The sequence below is a fragment of the Macrobrachium nipponense genome, chromosome 28, assembly GCF_015104395.2.
Source record: "Macrobrachium nipponense isolate FS-2020 chromosome 28, ASM1510439v2, whole genome shotgun sequence".
Taxonomy (NCBI): Eukaryota; Metazoa; Arthropoda; class Malacostraca; order Decapoda; family Palaemonidae; genus Macrobrachium; species Macrobrachium nipponense.
The window spans coordinates 46,817,719-46,840,218 of NC_087217.1; the positions used below are offsets into that span (position 1 = coordinate 46,817,719).

A 22,500-nucleotide genomic window follows, 5' to 3' on the forward strand; every position below is an offset into this window, starting at 1 on the left:
TGGTAACATTGACTCTCTTTCTTCCTCCACTGTAAATTTAATTGAGGGAACCAGATCATTCAGTTTATCTAAAAATTCTCCAATGTTTGCATTTACAGGCCATACACAAAAAATATCATCCACATAACGATACCATACAGTACCAATCGGTAAAATACTAGGTAACAGTCTGGACCTCAAAAAACTCCATGTAAAGTTACTAAGCACCGGGAAGAGAAAGTGGATTCCCCATTGACATACCAAATTCTTGTAAAAAATATTTTCCATTAAATGTAAATTTACAATCCTTAAGGCAAAGCCTAATCAAGTCAACTATTACATTCGAAGGTAACGGCAAGTTATATTTAGGCAATTCCTCTGATAAAAAATTTAACAAATCGTCCACTGGAACTTTAGTAAATAATGATACAACATCGCAAACTGACAATTTTAAACCTCAAAAGTTGCATTAATATTGCTAAGTTTGTCTACAAAATCAACATTATTCTTAATATTACATTTTGATATTGTACCAACAACCGGCGTAAGCCAAACAATCCCATTAGGCCTATTATAAGTTCAGTAAGTTCTGTGTCTTATAAATTGTCAAAGTGGCTAGTCAAAGTTCTTATGCCGGTTGTTGGTACAATATCAAAATGTAATATTAAGAATAATGTTGATTTTGTAGACAAACTTAGCAATATTAATGCAAACTTTTGAGTTTAAAATTGTCAGTCGATGTTGTATCATTATTTACTAAAGTTCCAGTGGACGATTTGTTAAATTTTTTATCAGAGGAATTGCCTAAATATAACTTGCCGTTACCTTCGAATGTAATAGTTGACTTAATTAGGCTTGCATTAAGGATTGTAAATTTACATTTAATGGAAAATATTTTTTACAAAAATTTGGTATGCCAATGGGGAATATTTCCACTTTCTCCGGTGCTTAGTAATCTTTACATGGAGTTTTTTGAGGTCAGACTGTTACCTAGTATTTTACCGATTGGTACTGTATGGTATCGTTATGTGGATGATATTTTTTTTTGTTTATGGCCTTGTAAAATGCAAACATTGGAGAATTTTTAGATAAACTGAAATGATCTGGTTCCCTCAATTAAATTTACAGTGGAGGAAGAAAGAGAGTCAATGTTACCATTTTTAGATGTGCAAGTTTACAGACAAATCCGTAGTTTTAAATTCAATGTATATCGCAAGCCCATTAATATATGTTCGTATGTTCATTATTACTCTGAGCATCATAGTAAAGTAAAATTATCTATTTTTTCTTCATGTTTTTGAAGGCCTTAAGAATATGCAGTTCTGAGTTTTTAGATGAAGAGATAGGAAAAATATGTGACATAGGTGTAAAACTTCAATATCCGATGTTTTTGTTTTTTATAGACAAGGCATTAAAAATGGCCAAGGGTACTTTTTATTCAAATAGGGTTAGAGAACCTTTTTCATGCCATAATATGTTAGTTTTACCATACCACAAGAATTTTTATGATTTGCCTAAGGTACTCGATTTTTTTTAATGTAAAATTAGTTTTTAAAAGCTCAAATATGGTTTGTAATATACTGATAAAGAACTCCCCATTTTCATCTACCTGCTGCCTTTATACAATTCCTTGTCAGGGGTGTGATAAGAAATATATCGGCCAAACTGGGAAAGATTTGTCTACAAGATTAAATCAACATAAATATTCAGTTAGAACAGGACAGACTTCTAGTGCCCTTTTTATTCACCTTAGTAATGTTAACCATGCGATTGATTGGACAGAGGCAAAAGAGATTTTATTTTGTAATGATTATATTAGTAGGAATATAATTGAATCTGCTTTTATAAAGACTTATTCTGGAAAACTTTTCTTTTAAATTTGAGCCCTGGTATGTACAAATTGACAGTCTTATCATAGATAAAATAGTGAAGAGTTTTAACATTATTCTTTAATTTAGTGTATTTGTCAAGTTCCTTCTTATGTATTTCTTGTGAGTTTTAACATTATCCTTAAAGTTTTTGTACTAGTCAAAAAAAAAAAAAATTTTTTTTTTATTTATTTATTTATTTATTTATTTATTTTTTATGTATTTCATATTGACAATATTGTTCAATCAGTTATCTTTGTTTATTGGTGTTTTAAGTATGTTGTTAGTGCCGTTATTATTGTTACTATTCATAATTGTGAGTTCAGTTGTTTTATAAAAAACTGGTTGGCATAGTCAGTGTTTTTCTCTTCTTTAAGTAATTGGGTCATTGGGCAATTACTTTTTTTTCTTTTGACTTGTTGGGGTGTTAAGCGGTTGGGTAATCTGGACGAATGCTGTTTCTGTTTGTAATGGCCTTATTGTACATACATATATAATTCTTTTTCCACTTTGCTTTTGTGAGAGCTTTCTTGCTCAATAGTTTTTACGTTTTGTATTACTTTGTGCCCCGAAGATGTGGTAAATACACGAAAGTACTTGGCACTCTGTCTTTTCATTTTTTAAAAATTTTCCCTGTGGCTTTTGCTGATATATATATATATGTATGTATGTATGTATGTATGTATGTATGTATGTATTAGCAGATTGACAGACAGCCTGGAAATAATAGGATCACCTCAGAATATCTGTTGTGGATTATCGTTCATATTCTAATGGAGGTTTTAGTGATACTTTAGAAGCATCCTTGCACCATTGCTTAAGAGATCTGACTTATATAGATGTTTGTGTGTGTGTGTGGCCAATAATTTGATACGGTAAAGACCTCTTTCCCATGTTAAGGTAAAGACCTCTTTCCCATGTTACGGTCAAGACCTCTTTCCCATGTTACGGTAAAGACCTCTTTCCTAGGTCGCAATGTCACAAAGATGGCTAAATTTGAAATTTGTTTTAACATAGACCCATTTGGTTTTCTTGGAAAATTAAAATGTCACCAAAAATAATGGCTAAAATTCTCACGAGTTGAACCCGGATATCTCTTTTAGATATAATAATTTCAAAAAAAAATTTTAAGTCGTTCAACTTTTTGCCAGTTTCCAATCATACACTGGAGAGAGTAAGCCCACCACTAGCTGGTTTCGGGGGGAGAGAGAGAGAGAGAGAGAGAGAGAGAGAGAGGTGTGAATCTCGGTCTCCACCAGTGTTCCTACCATTCATCAAAGTTAGCGTCAACGCTGGGTTGTAAAATGCATGACATTCCAACTGCATTCAGGAACAATGACCGTGAGACAGTTAAGATATATAATGGAGTGTCAGATATGCTATTTAACGGAGACGATTAAGATATAATATTGTAATTGTATTCCGGAGCAACGACCATTGAGACAATTGGCATATTCGCTGACAAGTTCAGTTTACGATTTATCTCGGACAGTTTCTCCAAATTCTCGAGCATCATTATTATTGCTAAGAAATTCGCAAAGTAGAGATTAAATTGTTTCATAATGAAAATCCACAATTGTGTAAATAGATTTATTATTTATCAAACAAAGGGAAATACAAAGACTTTCGAATACCTAAAGGTGTTCTCTCGGTGTTTATGTCAACACTGAGGATGATGAGAAAGTCTTCGTTTTCATGTTTTACAAATAATACAGTGTATTTATATATTTGCAGATTTTTTTATTATAAAATATTATCATTATTATACTAATATTAATGCCAGTAACCTTTACCGTAGTCCATTATGGTTAAGATTTTTTATATTATTTTTGTTGGTCTGAAATTGATAAATTTGAACGGGTATGAAAACCTTAACAGACCTTACGATTTTAAAAGATGTAAATCTACTGGTCTTTGAGCCAAGAATAATGACAGATCCTTTTGTTGTTATCAAACAGACGGGAGAAGAACATTAAGTTCCTCTTAATGAGTTGTCAAATTTCCTTAACAAGAATTAAAAACTAGAATTTAGGATGCCATAAGTTCTGAACAACTCAGCCATTTCTGAGCAGTTTGAATTCAATAGGAATTTTATATAAGTCTAGAAATTAAAAAAAAAAACAGTAAGTGTTTAATTTGTATTTGAAGTCTCAACATTAACTACTCTTTTTTTACAAAATTGTTTTGGGGTCTTAATTACAGCTGAATGTAAACCATAGTCCAAAGTTACCAAAAATAGAATAAATCTGATATAAAAAGCAGAATGACCAGGTTTTCTGCCTATAATTCCTGAATAACAATCGTTTTTACCCTAAAAACTTTACGAATATTGAGGGCACTGTTAAAGCAGTATTATTCCGCGCAGTTGAAATTCTCCAGTCCCTGAATCTTTCTAGTGAGGTCTGTAGTCTGGGCAGTTTATCCTGATGCTCCTCAATCCTAATTCACACTTTCATATCTGTCGTGCCAATATACACAAAATAAATTTACAACATTAGTCCATGCAGATGATGTTTTCTTATCATTATCCCTCCCGATTTTTTCATTTTCTTATAAATTTCTCTCCTTTTTTTTAAGTATTGCTGTATCATTATCTCTTCTTTGTTTAAGTCAGATCCTTACAATTTAAGTGAAATATTTAATTCCTTGCAGAAATTAATCCTTATCAATATATCTCCTTTTATAATATATTTTCGTATCATTATCTCTTCTTTTTTCTTAAGTCAGATCCTTAGATTTTATGTAAAATATTTAATTCCTTGCAGAACTTGAACCTTAGAAGAGTTATATTCCCGTTTCCATCACCAAACGCTGTGCTAATGTTTCACGTGCTCAGTCATAATTCTCACAGTACGCCTCAGCAAGTAGTCATCAGCTCATTACTTTGTCATTTTTTCTAGTGGTTTTTAAGCTGCCTCAGACCCTTGCTGCTGAACTTTTCGTCCTCTTGTTAACTGCCGGAGAGCTAGCACGCCCGTTGGTCGCCCTCTTGTGTATGGCTGGAGAGCTTGCACGCCCGTTGCTTATGGCCGCTCTCTTCTGAGCCCTGGGGGGTCCTGTTCCTGTAAAGCTCATGGATGGGGAGAAGACTCGGGTCTCGACTTTCTGTAGGGCGAAAAACATATGAGACTTTGCCAGATAGGAAAATGATAAAGCTCCATGAGCCTGTTGACAGATAGGAGAATAATACAAATATAGCATATAAGCCTATTGGCAGACAGGAAATTGATATAACAATAGCATATAAGCCTATTAGCAGATGAAAGAATAATACAAGTATAACATATAAGCCTACTGGCAGACAGGAGATTGGTATAAAAATAGCATATAAGCCTATTGGCAGATGAGAGAATAATACAAATATAGCATATAAGCCTATTGGCAGACAGGAGATTGATATAACAATAGCATATAAGCCTATTGGCAGATGAGAGAATAATACAAATATAGCATAAGAGCCTCCTGGGCCTAGCAGATAGGAGAATAATATAAATATAGCATATAGGCCTATTGGAAGTGAGGAATAATACAACATATGGGCCTATTATCATTAGCAGATACGAGAACAGTTATTAACATATGAGCCTATCGGCTAGTAGGAGAATCCCATAAAAGAAAGAAAGTCACTGTTCTTGAACTGACAAAAAAAAAGGGAGACATTCATCTCTCTCTGGTGTAGTACTACCTGAACCTCATGATAGTGTTCGATATGATGGCGGACGGCGTTCCATATCTTCTCCTCCTTCAGGAGTTCGGTGGCGGCGTCCATATCAGGGGCTAGGAAGCGGTCCTTGTCCATGGCGCTGTAAGAAAGAAAAAATATAGTACTAATAATAATTAGGAAGGTCATGTAACGAATGTATCCGGTAAGCTTCACCCAACGGTTTGCTCTCGTACAGGAGGTATATCCCTTTATAGGAGGTATTATCCTTTCACACATTGACAAGATTCCTCCTACATCAGTGAGGGCGAAGAAACAGCAGCTGATTATTACCTGATTACAGAGCGGACGACCTCGATAACCGCCTCCAAAGGCGTGGTAGTTTTCATCGGCCGCAGGAACTCGATGGCTTGGCAAGCTGCCAGTAATTCTATGCCTACGACTCTCTCCACGTTTTCCACAACCTGTATAGGAGAGGTAGTGACTTGAGGAGCGAAAAAAAAGTAAAAAAAAAAGCCGAGTAAGTGTCCCTTAACTGTTATCAATAGTGATTAGGTTACGGTTATTTATTACCTAATGTTTTTCATATAAGAACTCCTCAACTTGTATTAAAAAAAACATCTTTTTGCAACGGAGCTCTTAGCAAAACCAAACATAGGTCTAAAAAATCCCTCAATTATTTATAACTATATCAATTTGAGGCGCAAAAAAAAGTCTGAGCAATTGCTTCTTAAATGTTATCAATACTGATTAAGTTATGGTTATTGATTACCTTTTTTCATATAAAAAATCCTCAACTTGTATTTAAAAAAATCTTTTTACAAGGGAGCTCGTAGCAAAAGCAACATAGGTCTAAAAAAAAATCCTCAATTATTTGAGACCACACATCAGTTCTCTCAATGACAAAAGCGAACCACTAGTAACAATCACAACGAACCTTTCCTTGAACTTCGTAAAGAAATGGTAGGCTTATTACAAAAGCGAGGCATCGGTATGAAATCGTAATTAACCTTTAGTTCAACTTCACAAACAAATTGGCAGACTTACCGTGAGGGCCTTCCTAGCAGCGAATCCTCCCATGGAAACGTGATCCTCCGTTCCTGCCGAAGTGGTCAGGGAATCCACACTTGCGGGGTGACATAACACCTTATTTTCGGACACTGCAAGTAGGGAAACAGCGCATTAAGTTTCGCATACGTTTCTCTAAGTGATCTCTAAAGTATCTGTGTAAGTGCAGTGGCCCTATGCAGGTTGGTGACGATGTAAACAATGGGTTTAACCTTGGACCTTTGTCATCAATGTAAATAAATTCGTGGTCTTTAGGTTGATGTACGACGGTAAGCACAGTAGATACTAAGTTTGGGAGTTATTTGGCCATATTTAGTAAATTTATATTGCCTACGAGGTGTAAAAGAAGAAGAAGAAGAAGAAGAAGAGAGAGAGAGAGAGAGAATTATTATCACCGTGGTTTGCCAACAGGAGTCGTATTAGGTCTAATAAGCTTACCTAAACAACTTCGCCATAAATAGTAAATCTCTAGAGTGCCTACAAGATGTAAATGGAGAAGAAGGAGAGAGAGAGAGAGAGAGAGAGAGAGAGAGAGAGAGAGAGAGAGAGAGAGAGAGATAAAGGCTTAGCATCATGAGTCGCATTAGGTCTAATATTTATATAATGCTTACCTACGCAACTTGCCATACATAGTAAACCTTAAGAAAGCCTGCATGATGTAAAAGAAGAAGAAGAAGAAGAAGAAGAGAGGAGAGGGGGGGGGGAAGAGAGAGAGAGAGAGAGATTATGGTTTAGCATCAGGAGTCGCAGTAGGTCTAATATTTATATATGCTTACCTACGCAAAAGTTGGCCATAATTAGTAAATCTTTAGAAAGCATACATGGTGTAAGAAAAGAAGAAGAAAGAGAGAGAGAGAGAGAGAGAGAGAGAGAGAGAGAGAGAGAGAGAGAGATTATGACATACTATGGTTTAGTAACAGGAGTCGTAGTATAGGTCTAACAGTTTTGTCAACTCACCCAAGGCAGCAGCCGTGCAGTGAGCCAGCATCAAGCCTGAGTTGAAGCCGCCCTCTTTCACTAGAAATGCCGGGAGCTCACTCAAAGCTGGAAATAACAGTACAAGATAATGCCCTTTTCTCTACTCTAATCTCATCATTCTACAGCTCTAATTTAGAGATGTTTATTAATCTATTCAACTTTCCAATTCCCGTTTTCCCACCTGGGTTGACGAGACGCTCTGTCCTCCTTTCAGACATGGAAGCGATTTCGTGAATTGCTATGGCCAGGTAATCGGCAGCCTTGGCTGGATATTCCCCGTGGAAGTTCCCTGAGCTAATGATCTCCCCACGGTCCGTTAGTACTATCTGGAATGTATAAGAAATGCATGAACTCGTTAAAAATGAATTTAGAGAGAATGAGAGAACGCCCTCTGGGCAGCAAACCTCTATGCACTTCATGGTCACCGTGTCTATTCAAAACCTTGGAGATATCAGGTGTCCCGCACGCTGATTATGAGCTCATTGTGCGTATGTGTGGTGTGCATGTGTGTGTGTGAGAGAGAGAGAGAGAGAGAGAGAGAGAGAGAGAGAGAGAGAGAAAGCTTTTCCCCATGTAAAGTCCAGTTAAAGTGGTCATGCTACCAAGTAGGTCTACATAATTAACTTCTTGGGTAAAACTAGCAATTTAAGGCATTGTCTCTCGTATTTTATTGCTCTCGGTAATGCTTCTCCGATGTTCATTTTATAAACAATCGTTTCATTAGAGTTATCTTGGCTACGACCTTGTATTACAAGATTTTGGTTCCCCGTATCAAAATGAGTATCCTAGAATAGAAATTGTACCCGAAAAGCAATTGTGATTACTATACTCTGTTTTTTTTCATCTGTCCATCTGCCTGTGGTGTTTTTGTATGGTAACACTGCGTCCCGGGCTTTAGATAGTTACATTAGCTCACATTCAACGATTATAATAATATCCTATTTCGAATATTAACGGTGTAATTCTCATATAGAAAATTATTAAAACACTTTTCAGTTGCAAATGTACACCCAGATATCCTTTTATTTACCTAAAACTTACACACAGCGTAACTATTTAAAGCCTGAGACGCAGTGTTACCATACAAAAACACCACAGGCGGATGGACAGATGAAAAAAAACTTTTTTTTTTTTTTATAGTTGCCGTTGGTACACGTCTATATTGACACACTCGCATACACCGCAAGTCAAATGAATGAAGGTTATTGGGTGTGACGGAATAACCGAATTCCATTGGCTATTGACTTGATAAGGGGCTCCGTTGCTTGTCCGGACTTCCCAAGGCCTCGCTGCTTGCTCCACAACGGTTTTGCAGTCAAATGAATCGTAATGCAGCTCTTACGTAACTTCAGGACAATTGTACGCGTGAAACCCAGTGCTCAACTATATTCTAAAGGTCCAGAATGATTTCATTAGTGAATGAACAACAAAAACTGGACGAATTCCCTCACCGGATTATCGGTGGCCGAGTTCATCTCGTCAGTGATAATCCCTCGCACGAAGTACAGAGTATCGTGGACGACGCCGTGCACTTGAGGACAACAGCGCAGAGTATATGCGTCCTGGACTCGATTGCAGAAGCGGTGAGATTCTGGGGAGAGACAAAACAAGATGATAACTGTATTATTTCCTCCAATGACACACACACACACACACACACACACACACACACACACACACACACAAAGTATCAGGACATTTTGTTGACGTAGGCGATTGCTAACTGTTCAAGTACTTTCTGTATTTTTAGGCAGTAGTAGTATAGGTCTAGTTGTTACACATTCTTTATTGTTTTCTATGACCATAGTTGTTGTGACGCTAGTTGATGCAAATCAGTCAATCTTTGATATTGCAAGACAAGTGAGCATCTAGTTCGAGAAAGCAAAAATCTCTGGGAAAGGTTAGCAGTGAGGGAAACGTGCAGCAATCACGTAATTCATCTCTGGCTGAGTTGCTTCGAGAAAATTTTAACATTTATCAGGTTTACTTTAGTAGTTGAGCCTCATACAGGTAAACTGAAGTATTTTCACAGTTATTTATCTCTTTTAGGGGATGTTGGGTTCGTTAACTTACTGAAACTTAAAATGCTTTAGCAAATCTACAACATTTTAATCTTTCTACTGGCCCCCTCTCCAGAGACATTAGCCTAAGGGAAGTGAGTCAGAATTAGGCTGACGTCCCCGAAACGAATTCGATCAAAAACAAATCACGTTCTAACTATATATTGCTGCAAGAAAATGGGAGGTTTTAAACAGGATTGCCAAGTTGGCAACTTTCGTGCCAAATTCCTGAAAGTTGGAAACTTTCTGAGGTGGTTGGCAACAGAATTTTGTGGTTGGCAACTACCACCGAAATTGGCAACTTGTTGGCAACTTTCGGTTCTCAAAAATATATTGTTGCTTTTCTGAAAGATTGTTGCAAAATTTCTACTGCAAAGTCCACAATTATGCTTTGCCGCTTACCATCACAGCCAGAATAGTTTGAAATTAACTTCTTTGCCAATACAAAGGTCAAACCTCCACTCTGACCAGGAGTAAACAAGAATTAAGAAAACGACGTTTTTGCCGCCCCACGGCCACGTTTGTTGTGTTGTGTTGGAGAGTTGCTGTGATATTTTGCGTGATTTCATAGAATTGTAAGTGATATTACTATGATTTATTGCTGTGTGTATAGTATCTCCTTTCGAGATAACAGGATCATAAAAATGGACGTAGACCTATAAGGGCGTATGCATTTTTGTTGGTTTACGGAGCTTATGACGTTTTAATTATAGGCCTATCTTATATTCAACTGTTTAATTTGGTTCTTGTGTTTATTCTTGTTTTTGTTGCTGCTGTTATAGTGCTTGTAGTGTCTTCGAAAATTTTTCATATGGTATCCTAACATTGCAGAATAAACATAGACCTATTTATAAAAAATCGGCGCAAAGAATTATCTGCCTATTCTTGTTAACTAAAATTTAGTAATGCTTTAATTAAAAGTAATCGAGATCAATAAGAATGCGCCAAAACCAAATGATTCATGGGCTACTCGCAGTCGCAGACTGGTTTGGATCATCTCATACATAACATTCAGCTGTCATACATTTTTCTAATTAAGTATCTTATGATGCCTTCCTACCATAGCCTTCATTCTCATAGAAACGCTACAGCAGCTTTATATTTACTCGTCGCAGCAATATAATTTATCCCTTTAGTAAATATATTTTCAGTATAGTAGTTCATTGAAAGCAGTTCGATAGGTGGTGTAAGGCTGAGACAGTCCTAAGATTTGGCCATCCACGCATGTATGTGTATGTGCTCTTGCTTATAAGTGTACATTCCATTCCACTTTATGCATATACATTATATATCGCGGAGTTGAAAGTTTCAACTTGAAACTACTATATTAATAACAAGGTACCCTATTTCCAACAGATACGGGTAGAAAACCATTTGCAATAAGAAATTGACGTGTAGGCCCATAACCCGTCGTTGTCTCAAAATATAAGAATTTTATGTGTAGGTCTCTGCCGTGACATTGCCTCAAAATAAAAGAATTTGACGTGTAGGCCTATGCCCCGTCATTGCCTTAAAATATTAGAATTTGACGTGTAGGCCTAAGCCCTGTAATTCCCTCAAAATATAAGAATTTGACGTGTAGGCTTAAGCCCTGTCATTGGCACAAAAGGTATTTCAACAAAATTTATAGACTCCCACTACTGTTCATTTATCCCATCCTCAGATAGATAGATATAACTTAATGTGATGACACATTTGAATTTTGGTAGGAATAATGGAAAATCAGCTGTTGTTACTTATTGGGGCTTGGGTCGTGAGGGGGACAAGTTGAAGCTTGAGGGTGCAAGTTGAGTCTTGGGGGGACAGATGCCCCCCAGCCCCTCCCCCCTAAATGACGCCCCTGGCTGGGATAATAAATGCAAATCGAAAACTGCTATTTGTATTAGTACAAAGTTTCAACACAACTATGTATAATACCCTGTGAAATTACAGTTTCTCTCCTCTTATTGCAAATGCGCAGGTAACTAAGAGAAAATGTATATAAGGAAGGATGTTTTTGGCTAAATTAATCAAGGGTTATTAGTGGAAAAAGGAGTTGGCAACTTTTGGTAACTTTTTTAGCAATCATTGGCAACTTTTAGTCTTGGAAATCTGGCAACCCTGGTTTTAAAGGAAATTATTGGCTTTTTAATGGAAATCAATATAGCATACCACAGAACACCTCATTTACCTGCAATTTCCGAAGGGTAGGTGTCGCTGTGTAGTAACGCACGGAGCCTCCTGGCCACTTCGTTTTGACCTTTATGGGGTCTTAGTTTATGGACGTCTGGGAGAAAATATCTGGCATTAAATTTATTACTGAATCAAACAGTTGTCTGGAAAGCATCCTTTCCTACGCTTTTGCGAACGATAAGAATAAAACATTAAAGCACTTTCCAAGAATATAGGTAAATTCTTGAAGTACTGTGAGAGAAAATTATTAGATTCTTTTTATTTATGTATGCTAAAATGACCGACTGCAGTTCTAGGTAATGTGATTTGAAGTCACCTCTCACAGATTGAGTTAAGAATCCCACATACGTCATTAAAACTGTCTTTATTTTTTATTTAGAAAATAAATACATGAAACATGCGGCATGTGAAACTAACGCAAATAGACGCTAAGGCTCACCACTGTCAAAGGCTTTGGAAGTCCCTTTGAGAACCTCCAGAGTAAGAGCAGCTACGACATCTGCCTGGCGAGCAATGGCTTCCGCTCTTTCCAAAGCCTCAGCTGTGATGGACGTAATCAGTTGCGTCCCATTGATGAGGGCGATGCCTTCCTTTGGCCCCAACACAGCTGGTGTTAGACCATGAGCTTCCAGGACCTTAAAACCAGATTGTTTTAAATATGAATATTATGAAAAATCAGTATTCATGTTACAATCTACCAGCATCAGTGACTAGTGATTGCTCTTGACTGTACAATGTTTGTAAATAAATAATGAAAAACTAATATATGAAAATCACTGTATTCATAGTTACACATTAAACAAACAATCTACGCCAGGCATGCAAGTGACCAGTGATTGCTCTACATTGTACTACAAGCAATAATGAAGGGATACCATTAAGTATTTCACTGAGAATGAGCCCATTAGTTTTGTCAAAATAAGAAAATTGAATAACTGTTAAGGGCTTAAAACCAGATTGTAAATATTCTATGAGAATTAGCAGTCTTCATGTAACAGATTAAACGCTCTAACAGCTTCAGTGACCAAAGGCTTGCTCTTCAAGTATATAAGTTATGATGAAGAGCTCTCTATAAGTTTTTTTTTTTTTTTTTTTCCTACTGAAAAGAGACCCCATTAGCTCCGTCAGAACGCAAAGTACAAAACCTCTGAGGGCATAGCACTCAATACCTACATATTTGGCATCACCCCAGCCAGTTTCAGGGCTCCACATCTTGCCCTCTCCAAGAATGCCCAAAGCCAGGTGAGATAGGGGTGCCAAGTCTCCAGATGCCCCCACCGTACCTTTTTCTGGCACCCAGGGCAAACAGGAAGCTGTGGAAATAGAATTGGCAAAAAGAAATCTTATTATTCATGTTGTATCATTAAATTTAGATTCTGGTATCAGTAATGGGTATGATTTCTACAGCAATTTATTTCTATTTCGTCAAATGGAAGGTGGGCAATCATAATATTTTACTAATGAATCTGAAAATTTCTTGTGGTTTTTATTTTTTTTTTCTCTAGATTTATTTTTCATTTACATTCCCTTTTTAACAAAACTTGGAGTAAATCTAATAACTTAAATATGTGCAAAGGAAATTAGAATAAAATTCATAAGCAGGAAATTCTCCAAACTTCGAAGATTCAAGCTTGCTTAAATTTTCAAGCATGAAAAATAAGAGGGCCTTAATTCCTTTTCATTCGAAGGCTTTGCTCGTTCCAATGAATTCGGGGGAACAGAAAACGTTTCAACCAGAATTAAAATATTTGGGGAGACTAAGCTAAACTCTTGCGGTTTAGAGCGATCTTTCCTAATTCAGTCGTTCTGGTTTAACACAGGTACTAGGTTTGGTCCATGCGATGTATAAATTTTATTAAGATTGACTTTAAAAAATATATACGTATTTAAACACAAGAAAAGAGCACTTTAATGCAAGCATTACAGAAAGAATGTAAAAGACGAGAAAATACGACTTACAAGTGGACAAACATGGAACAACAAGAGCCTGCTCGTAAAAGAAGAACTCGATACTAAATGAATATCAAGAAGAAGGAGAAAAACAGGCGTGCAAACACGACTGACCGTTAAAAGCGTCGATCATCTTTTTCAGGACGGTTAGAGACACGCCCGAGTTCCCCTTGGCCAAGATGTTGATCCGCAGGGCTAACAGCATCCTCGTTTTGCTCGGGGATAGGGGATCGCCGACGCCAGCAGCGTGGGATCGAATCAGATTCCACTGAAGCTCACTGAAAACGTAGGCCTATAAGTCTAACTTTAAAAGCACAGGAACTCATTCAATGGGATTTTACACTGAAGCTCACTGAAAAAATAGGCCTATAAGTTTAACTTACAAGCAAATGAACTCATTTCAGTCGTTTGGTAACGATATTTCAGTTATTTCGAATGTCAATTCATTTGAAAGGCATATTGAAGAAGAACGCTATTAGAATCAGATTCTATTAATTAAGTTTGAAAATAGGAGGTGAATATTTTCTCATTACCAAACTTTTGAAATCTAATTTAGTTATACGACACAGTAAACATTTGGTCCAATAATTCTACTGGACCTATTTGTGTCGTCAACGTTGAGTAGGCAGTGGAAATATGACGGAGTTAAAATAACTGCTGAACTGTTGAGCTGTTGAACGAAAATCACCAATAATATGCAACGTATTGAGGTGCTACAGTTAAATTTGACATTAAACTGCCATAGAATGACAGTCTTATAACCGACTGCTAAAGTCTATTTACTGTAAAATTGATTGAAGCGAGAATATAAGTTGTAACTGAAATTCATAAGAGACGTAGGTTGTTAAATAATACAGTCACGTTTCTACAGTCAAGTTAGCAAAGTTTCTACAAATCAAAATGCCTCTAGACTATAATAATCAATCCACGCAGGACTGGATTCAAATTGATGCCTAAAAAAACTCAAGACATTAGTAATGGCCTCATCTAAACTTAGAGGGAAATGCAGTAAATGATTATTGTTCGCAAATGGTTTTTAATCACAATGCAATTTAGACTTACTACAGCTGGCTCTGCGGAATCGTCTTTCGAGCAAACTTTCCAAACCCGGTTGTAACTCCGTACACAACTGAAAAAAAAAAAAAAGAGAACATTATTTTGAAATTGATATAGGCCTATATTCCACTAAAAAGAAATCTTAAATTCTAATGAGCCCTATATATGACAGCAATCCTAAAATAAGAGCGTTTGCTATAGACAGATCATGTTTGGCATAGGCGTTTCAAGTCATTATTCTGAAATCAATATGGTTCTGGCTAGTCAAACATCTTTACTGAAAGGTATTTGTATAACGGTGCGCGTTAGCGGGATATATTTCAAGAACGCTAGAGAGGAGAATTAGGTGCACTCGGGCCTGGTAACCTCGTGACGAGCGTCTTCTGAGGAAATTGGACTAAGCATCATATGGTTTCCATGGCGATAGCTATCATCATGTGAACTCGTTCTTGAGATATGCTGCAGTGCTCCTCTTGAAGCTGGATTGTTGAACTGCATAATTTTAAGACCGGTTTATCTTTTGAATATCAACAGGAAAATCTCGTTTCCTTGGGTAACAGGAGCAGGGAGACGCACTCAATAATAGATACAATATATCTAAATACTGACCAGTTCCAGCCTTACCGTACATATCGGCCCAAGAGACCATCGGTCTATAGACTCTATACTAACCTTTCTTCTCTCGGACGATCTCTTCAACAAGCTCTCTTGCTGCCTTCACAGCTCCCTCGGCCTCCGGGCTAAGCTGCAAAAGAGACTGAATATTGAAAAAAAGAGACTGGAGATAGATGCTAAGTAAGATTTGTCTGATATACATATCGCTGCCTAACTGCCTATCTCGGTTAGGCTGATAGGACTAACTCACCTCATAACTTAGCCCATGATAAGTTAGTGATTATTGTTATTATTACAATAATAACATATTATTGTAATAATATGTTATTATTGTAATATTTCCCAAGTCTGGAAGAGTTTAGGGATGGGGAAAATTAGGACCAATCAAAACGCATGAAGCTGATCCATGACGTCACAAGCCACGCCTTTTAGCTACACACGGTCCCATAGCCATTATTGTCAGTCACAATACCGAAAAAAAGCTTCCCCATTTCACAATTTACGGCTTGTATGACATACATTTCAGTCAGATATATCTAAACATATTGCAGCACTAATTCAACAAACAATATATTCTTCAAATGAGATACACCGTGAAATATATTAAGCGTTATTGGCTTCTCCCTCTTGGTTATAGTGCTCAGTTCCTCTTAATTCCTGCTCACAAAGTCGATTTTTACTGCATAAATAATATTTTAATCGTGAGTTGCTAAATTATATACTTGAAGTTGTGTGTTTAAAGCCATTTAGAAAGAGTTGCGATAACATATGGGATGAACAAAAAATATACAAGATGGTAAAATTGATGGTATGGTAAAATTGATGGTATATGACCTGTAATTAGCACTACAGACTACAGACAAGAACTTCGCGTCACTTCGACTCCCATCAAGAATCTTGGACTTTGAAAGTGACGATTTTAATAGCATGGAGCATGGAACGTTTTTCAGGTGTTACTGCCTGTTGTTTCAGGCTATAAAAAGGTATTATGTACAGAACTAAAATAATAATTGCCTTATGCTTAAAAGAAATGTGGAGGATACAGTTTTTATGACAAATTTATGCACCCCATAGGGGGATGATGCCGTCTGTACACCTCATTTGGTGCAATGTAGGCATTTCTTAAGGTTTTTTGTAGCGTCCCTTCGGCGCCTAGGTGCAACTACTTACATTCATTTTACTGTTACCTCCATTTATATTCTCTTTCTTCCATCTTATTGTCCACCCTCTCATAACAATTGCTTCATAGTGAAACTGCTTTGAGGTTTTCCTCCTGTAACACCTTTCAAACCTTTTACTGTCAATTTCCGTCTCAGCGCTGAATGGCCTTAGTTGCCCCAGTGCTTGGCATAATGCCAAAAATCTATATGTAAAAAAATATGCACTTAATTGAGGCATACATTTGGCCATTGAGTGTGAGCTTGGGTGAAAATAGTAGTATACTCATATACTACTGTTATCCCTGGCTTTGATTAATACACGTTGAATATTTGCATAATATTTTCTGTTGAAAGAGTTGGAAAAAAAAGTGTCATCCATATTAACTTTAAAGCATATCGCAGTTCTAATAAATTTATGCATCAATTCTGCTCTAGTTCAGCTTAGTAAAAAGTCTACTGTAACTCCGTAAATAGGTAGTATTCTCTACTCCTATAATTGCCAAAAGTAATACATACTAATGAAATACTCATTCTGAATCTTTGCACACAATGAATAACACGCACGAAAGGGTTGCTAAGAATATTAAATAATCAGTGTTCTCTTTGTACACAATGAATTTTAAGCAAAAATCACGCATGGGCTTGCTAAAAATATTCAATACTGAATTATATTATCACTTTTTATTTGTTTGTACACAATGTATGAAAAAGTAAAATTCAAAAGCGAAAATTTTTCAATAAAAACTTTTTATATATTCGTACACAATGAATGACAAGAACCAATCAGGTAAGGACATCTGGAAGGTTTCATGAAAACGGAATCCACCTTAAAAAGGCAATTTTTTACTACAGCTTATGAAGTACACCTTGAAAAACAACTGTATTCAGATTAGCTACTGTCAGGATGAGTTTGTCACGTAACTATATTTGGTTACAGTAGGCTAACTTAGATCAGCAAAACACCAATACCGTAGATTTCTTTAGGTTTCCTTAAGGGCACATTAGCTCTTGAAATAATTTAATGAATGAAGCTGATACTGTGTCCCTGTAAATAGTAGGGACTATATCAGTCTGATTCCTGTTCATGGCCTAGTAATGACCAGTATATTGCTTTTATTGTGCATTACTACGAAATAGCATATGTCCATAGAAATTCGTGGTGTGAGCCATCATTTTTACCATCTTGTATATTGTGTGATACATCCAATGAGTTATCGCAACTCTTTGTAAATGGCTTTAAACATGCATTTTCACGTATATAATTTAGAAATTCGCGATGTGAAAATATTATTTACCAAGAGGGAGAAGCCAATAACGCACTTCATTTGAAGGATATATTGTTGTTAAATTAGTGTTGCATTATGTTTAGATAAATCTGACTAAAATGTATATGTCATACAAGTCGTAAACTGTGAAATTGAGAAAAAGTATTTCTTCGGCATCGTGACTGGCGGGTGTAATGGATATAGGACTGAGGAGGGAGCTAAAAGGCGTGGCTTGTGACTTCATGGATCAGCCCCACGCGCTTTGATTGGTCCTAATTTTTCCCATCCCTAAACTCTTTCCAGGATTGGGAAATATGCGACCGGGAGAAGTGGATATTGAACATATTCCACTTCCTCAAGGCCAACATCGTCCGTCAGAAGAAGCCCAAGATATTGGGACTATTAATGGTATGCGTGGGCGTGTGTGCGTTGATATGTGAATGTGTGACCTTAGTGTTATATACACACATCTCTATATTCCCTGGTCGACAAATTATATTAATAAAATTTGATATTTTCGTGGGGCCGTCTACTTTACATTTACCAATACCACACGGTGTTCAATACTAGCACCTCGGAGTAGGTGACGTGTAGACTGTAGATGACAAGCATAAGTAGCTCCAACTGGTTTATCCAGTCAGGAGTCGTTAGTTGGTCCCACGTATTCTGTAAAACTTGATATACACAAAGTTGTCCAGTGCGCAGCTTGTTATACGCGCAAAAAATAAACAAAACGAAGTAGGAAACTTTTTCTTTGACGGAGGCTGAACAATTACTAAACGCTATACGAGGAAAGGATTTTAAAAACTGAGAGGAGTTATATGTCTTCAAAAGATCAAAGGAATAAATCCATTTCGAACATGAGAGTCTAGGGTAATTTCGACAGATTAAATGGTTATGTCATTTTAATATACCTTTGAGACAGTAATACCTTGTGGCCGTTAAATAAATGGAAAATACAATGTTCTGAATCAAGTGAGGATTAGACAGTTGACGAAGACTGACGATAAATAAAAGGTTGAAATACATTCAAAAGACGAAAAGGATATAGCATTTTGAAAAATGACATTTTCTTTCTAATCATTTAAGGATTATCACAGTCTTCAGAAATGGACTTTTTTTTTTTGTCATTTAATATGAATAATATCAAATAGGCCTACTCAAGAGTGTTTTATCAACGTCTCTTAGTCTCTATACCCATCCAGTGGTCCAATTTCTTTAGGCCTACATTAAAATAATGATTGTAGCAACTTACCTTTATCTTGTAAGCGCCTTTTCCAAGGGCGGTGAGGTCTTCGGGAGTGAGTGACGCGCCGTCCAGTGTGAGGTACTCTTCCGGAGGCTTGTACTTCCCTGGTCTGTCATACTTCTGCAGTTAAGGGGAAAAAATCCCAGAGATTTGGAACATTTTAGGCTAATAGGAAGCCTCTGTAGTGTTGCTACAAATTGATACAGATTATTTCTTTAAGGATGAATGTTTTTTTTTTTAATCTAGGTTATCGTACTACTTAATAGTATCATGTTGTCTTAGTGCAATATTAACTTCTATGTGTGTGTGCGTGTACAGTAATATAAAGTTAATCTTGCACTAAGACAGCATGATACTACCATGTAGTATGATAACCTCGTGAGTTTGAGTGTGTGACTTTGGAAGCGAGAGAAGAGAGAGCGTAAGCGACAAGCAGGTGAGCGGTACAGCGCACTCTGGCAAAGTTGACGCCTTACTGGTTGGTAATAAACCTCAATAAAAGGATACATCTGCTCTGATATGTAGGTGATCTCCGCTTTTTCCGTCACCGGATTTGGCCGGTCGGTCTCCAGAACTGTGGGAGAGAAAATATTTATGTAAATTAAATATCAAATCACATCTTTATAGAGATACAAAAAAATGGTGTTCCTGAAGATGCATCAACTTGACTCAGCATCGTTGGGAGCCGGAGGAGGGAGTGACGTCAGTGCACCTCCTGGGGTACACCGTAAGCACTACATAATATTATTGCGACGTCCCTAAGGCACCTTAGCTGCGACCCCTTTCATTCCTTTTACTGTACCTCCGCTCATATTCGCTTTCTTCTGTCTCATAGCGCAACTCCTTAGAGGTTTGTTCTCTCCTGTTACACCTTTCAAACCTATCTAGTTTCAGTTTCCGTTTCAGCGCTGAATGACCTCGTAGGTCCCAGCGCTTGGCCATCGGTCTAGATTTCATTTTCCATTCCGCTAAGACAGATATAAAGATAATGTGTACTTAAGTCTTGTACCAAGTTTGGAAGCGTATGGTAAAGTAAGCAAGCAAGAACGCAATTATCATTATTTTTTTTAATGTAGTATACACGAACATGTTTACAGACATGAATTAAAAAAAAAAAAAAAAAAAAAAGGATACGAGATTTATCTTAAACAATTGTCCCAGTACCGTTCTGAGCAATAAATAGGTACTTGTAATGGTACTGGGACTTTAAGGACACCTTGTATGTAGGAATTATATTTTCAAAAACTAAAATTGCTAAAGTGGACAGTTGTTTTGAATATCTGGTCTCGAGTAAGATTATTTACGGCTCAAACAGTTAGAATTTCTAGGGTGAACACACTACAATAATTCATCATAATTCACCACAAATGAATTTTGAACACTTTCTTTAGATATTCGTTGAATTTCCATTCCACGTGCATAAAATCATATTTCATTATGGCTATGACTATCCTTACAAAATTCATATGACTTGAAAATCATGCTGATTTAAAGTTACATTAAAATAATTAATTTATCTCGTGGAAATATTCAAAGTGACTTAAAATAATGAAAGAAAAATATTAGAATTTACTCTAGTGCAGATGTTCATGCACCTTAAAAGATAGAATCCGATCAATTAAGCTCAAAACTTCCTTTTTGGATGATAAACTTCCCAAACAGAAAACTTCTGCCGTCCATCGAAACTTCCTTCCTTTATTTTTTCACACAAAACTTACCGACGGAGACGAAGTCGTTGTCGTCCAACACATCACACACGAGATCGGACGGATCCAAGATGGCGCCCCCTTGCGTCCTTCTTACGCTGGCTACCTTCTCGTCCTTGTTCGGGACGTGAGTGGGCGGCTTCAGTTTCAGGTACCGGCGAAGGGCCTCTTCCCCGAGCCATGACACCGTCTCTTTCCCTCCTGAAGAAGTCCAAGAAGATGAATTTCAAGGTTTTTTATCAATGCATTTGGGTATCTGCATCTAACCGCCCTGTGTTTTAGCGTTTATTAGTTGGCTTAGCGTTTTATCAGTTTTAGTTTACTCGGTGAGTAAGCCTACATAATACTACTTTGTTGTTGTTGGGGGCGGGGGGAGGGGCGGTTGGTGGGACAGCCTTAAAAGGTCTGGAATTTGGAAAAGGTGTTTCGCGTTGAGTTAAAGATACAGGAATTTGTTTTAAGATGGGATATCTATGATTTTTTTTTATTAGAATGAATATACGGACCTTGTGAATGTGGGGACTGTATTCTATTTTGATTATTATTATTCAGAAGATGAACCTATTCATATGGAACAAAAGCGCACCACCACAGCTTCCAAAGAATATGGCGTTCATTAGAAACAAATAAAAAAAGGTAATGGGAGACACAAAAACAAAGAGGATCACTTATTGAATAAGAAAATATAAGTTAAGAAATTAATCAATAAACAGAATAACTAGTAAGTTGATTGTGAATATGAAAGTGCCGTAGGTATTTAGGAGGGATAAAACGGGCTGTGGGTGTCCCAGGGGTTGGGGTGGCGATGGCTTGGCAGAAATCCAGAAATCATTTTCGAGAAACTTTTACCTGATTTGCAGGGCAACTGGAACCATTCGCCACGCACGCGCACGGAGAGTTTCATCTTGCGTCTCCTTATTGAGAAGATCCAAATATTCCTGATTCGTCGTCGCGTCCCTTCTAATCTTCTCTCTCTCTCTTCTCTCTCTCTCTCTCTCTCTCTCTCTCTATACTTTGGGCCGAGTCGAAAAAGATAACCCACCACCCTGACTCTTTCGGTGACTGTATAGCAAGTGATTCCCGTGATTTCAGGAAGCTGACTAACTACTACTTTGAGAAGAGTAAGTTTTCTTCTGGCATCCGAATGACGGAGGCGGGGACATGGGAACTTCCCCCCACCCCCTTCATTCGTCACTATCAGTCAGGGGAACCAATCAGGAATCGCGCTGCCTCATCAGCCGAAAAGTGGTCTCGACCAGACGCCGTTTTCTATAGCTTCTGGAATAACCGACATTAATGTTTTTTTTTTTTTTTTTTTTTTTTGTGGGAGGGGTGAGGGGGCATAGGAGGGAAGATAGGGATTTGAAGGGAGGGGTGGGGAAGGCGTCCAAAGGTGCCCTTTGGTATGGTGGTGTGTAGGTGCTCTGCTTAGGTGTATTGTGGGCGAATACCCTCCGGTTAAATCTCGTGCCCCAAAATGCCATTTAACCTTTTTGGAGATACTGAACATCTCTCTCTCTCTCTCTCTCTCTCTCTCTCTCTCTCTCTCTCTCTCTCTCTCTCTCTCTCAATATCACTTCATACAAATTTCAGAATTATCAGGCAATTCTGCAGAAAAATACTTAACTAAGAGACGACGCATATCTTAGCTATGCTTTATGTACAAACATAATCAACACACACACACAAGGAATAAAGAGGTAACTGACATGG

At 37.2% G+C, this 22,500-nt stretch overlaps 1 protein-coding gene across 2 annotated transcripts; it reads right to left on the reverse strand.

The window, feature by feature from the left end:
• Nucleotides 1–3,971: 3,971 nt before the first annotated feature.
• LOC135201719 (histidine ammonia-lyase-like) lies at nucleotides 3,972–21,745 on the reverse strand. 2 transcript variants are annotated; one of them, XM_064230894.1, is made up of 17 exons: nucleotides 21,637–21,745; nucleotides 20,800–20,988; nucleotides 19,589–19,655; nucleotides 19,088–19,190; nucleotides 15,465–15,537; nucleotides 14,799–14,865; nucleotides 13,851–14,014; nucleotides 12,960–13,099; nucleotides 12,226–12,421; nucleotides 11,785–11,880; nucleotides 9,006–9,145; nucleotides 7,736–7,880; nucleotides 7,534–7,620; nucleotides 6,556–6,668; nucleotides 5,842–5,972; nucleotides 5,533–5,650; nucleotides 3,972–4,952 (listed from the first exon to the last, which is right to left on the reverse strand). In XM_064230894.1, the coding sequence occupies exons 1-17, from the start codon at nucleotides 21,689–21,691 to the stop codon at nucleotides 4,764–4,766; spliced, it is 2,073 nt and encodes a 690-aa protein (XP_064086964.1). In that variant the 5' UTR covers nucleotides 21,692–21,745; the 3' UTR covers nucleotides 3,972–4,763. The 2 variants fall into 2 exon arrangements, with proteins under 2 accessions (XP_064086964.1, XP_064086963.1); XM_064230893.1 differs by having other exon boundaries at nucleotides 15,465–15,549.
• Nucleotides 21,746–22,500: the final 755 nt, after the last annotated feature.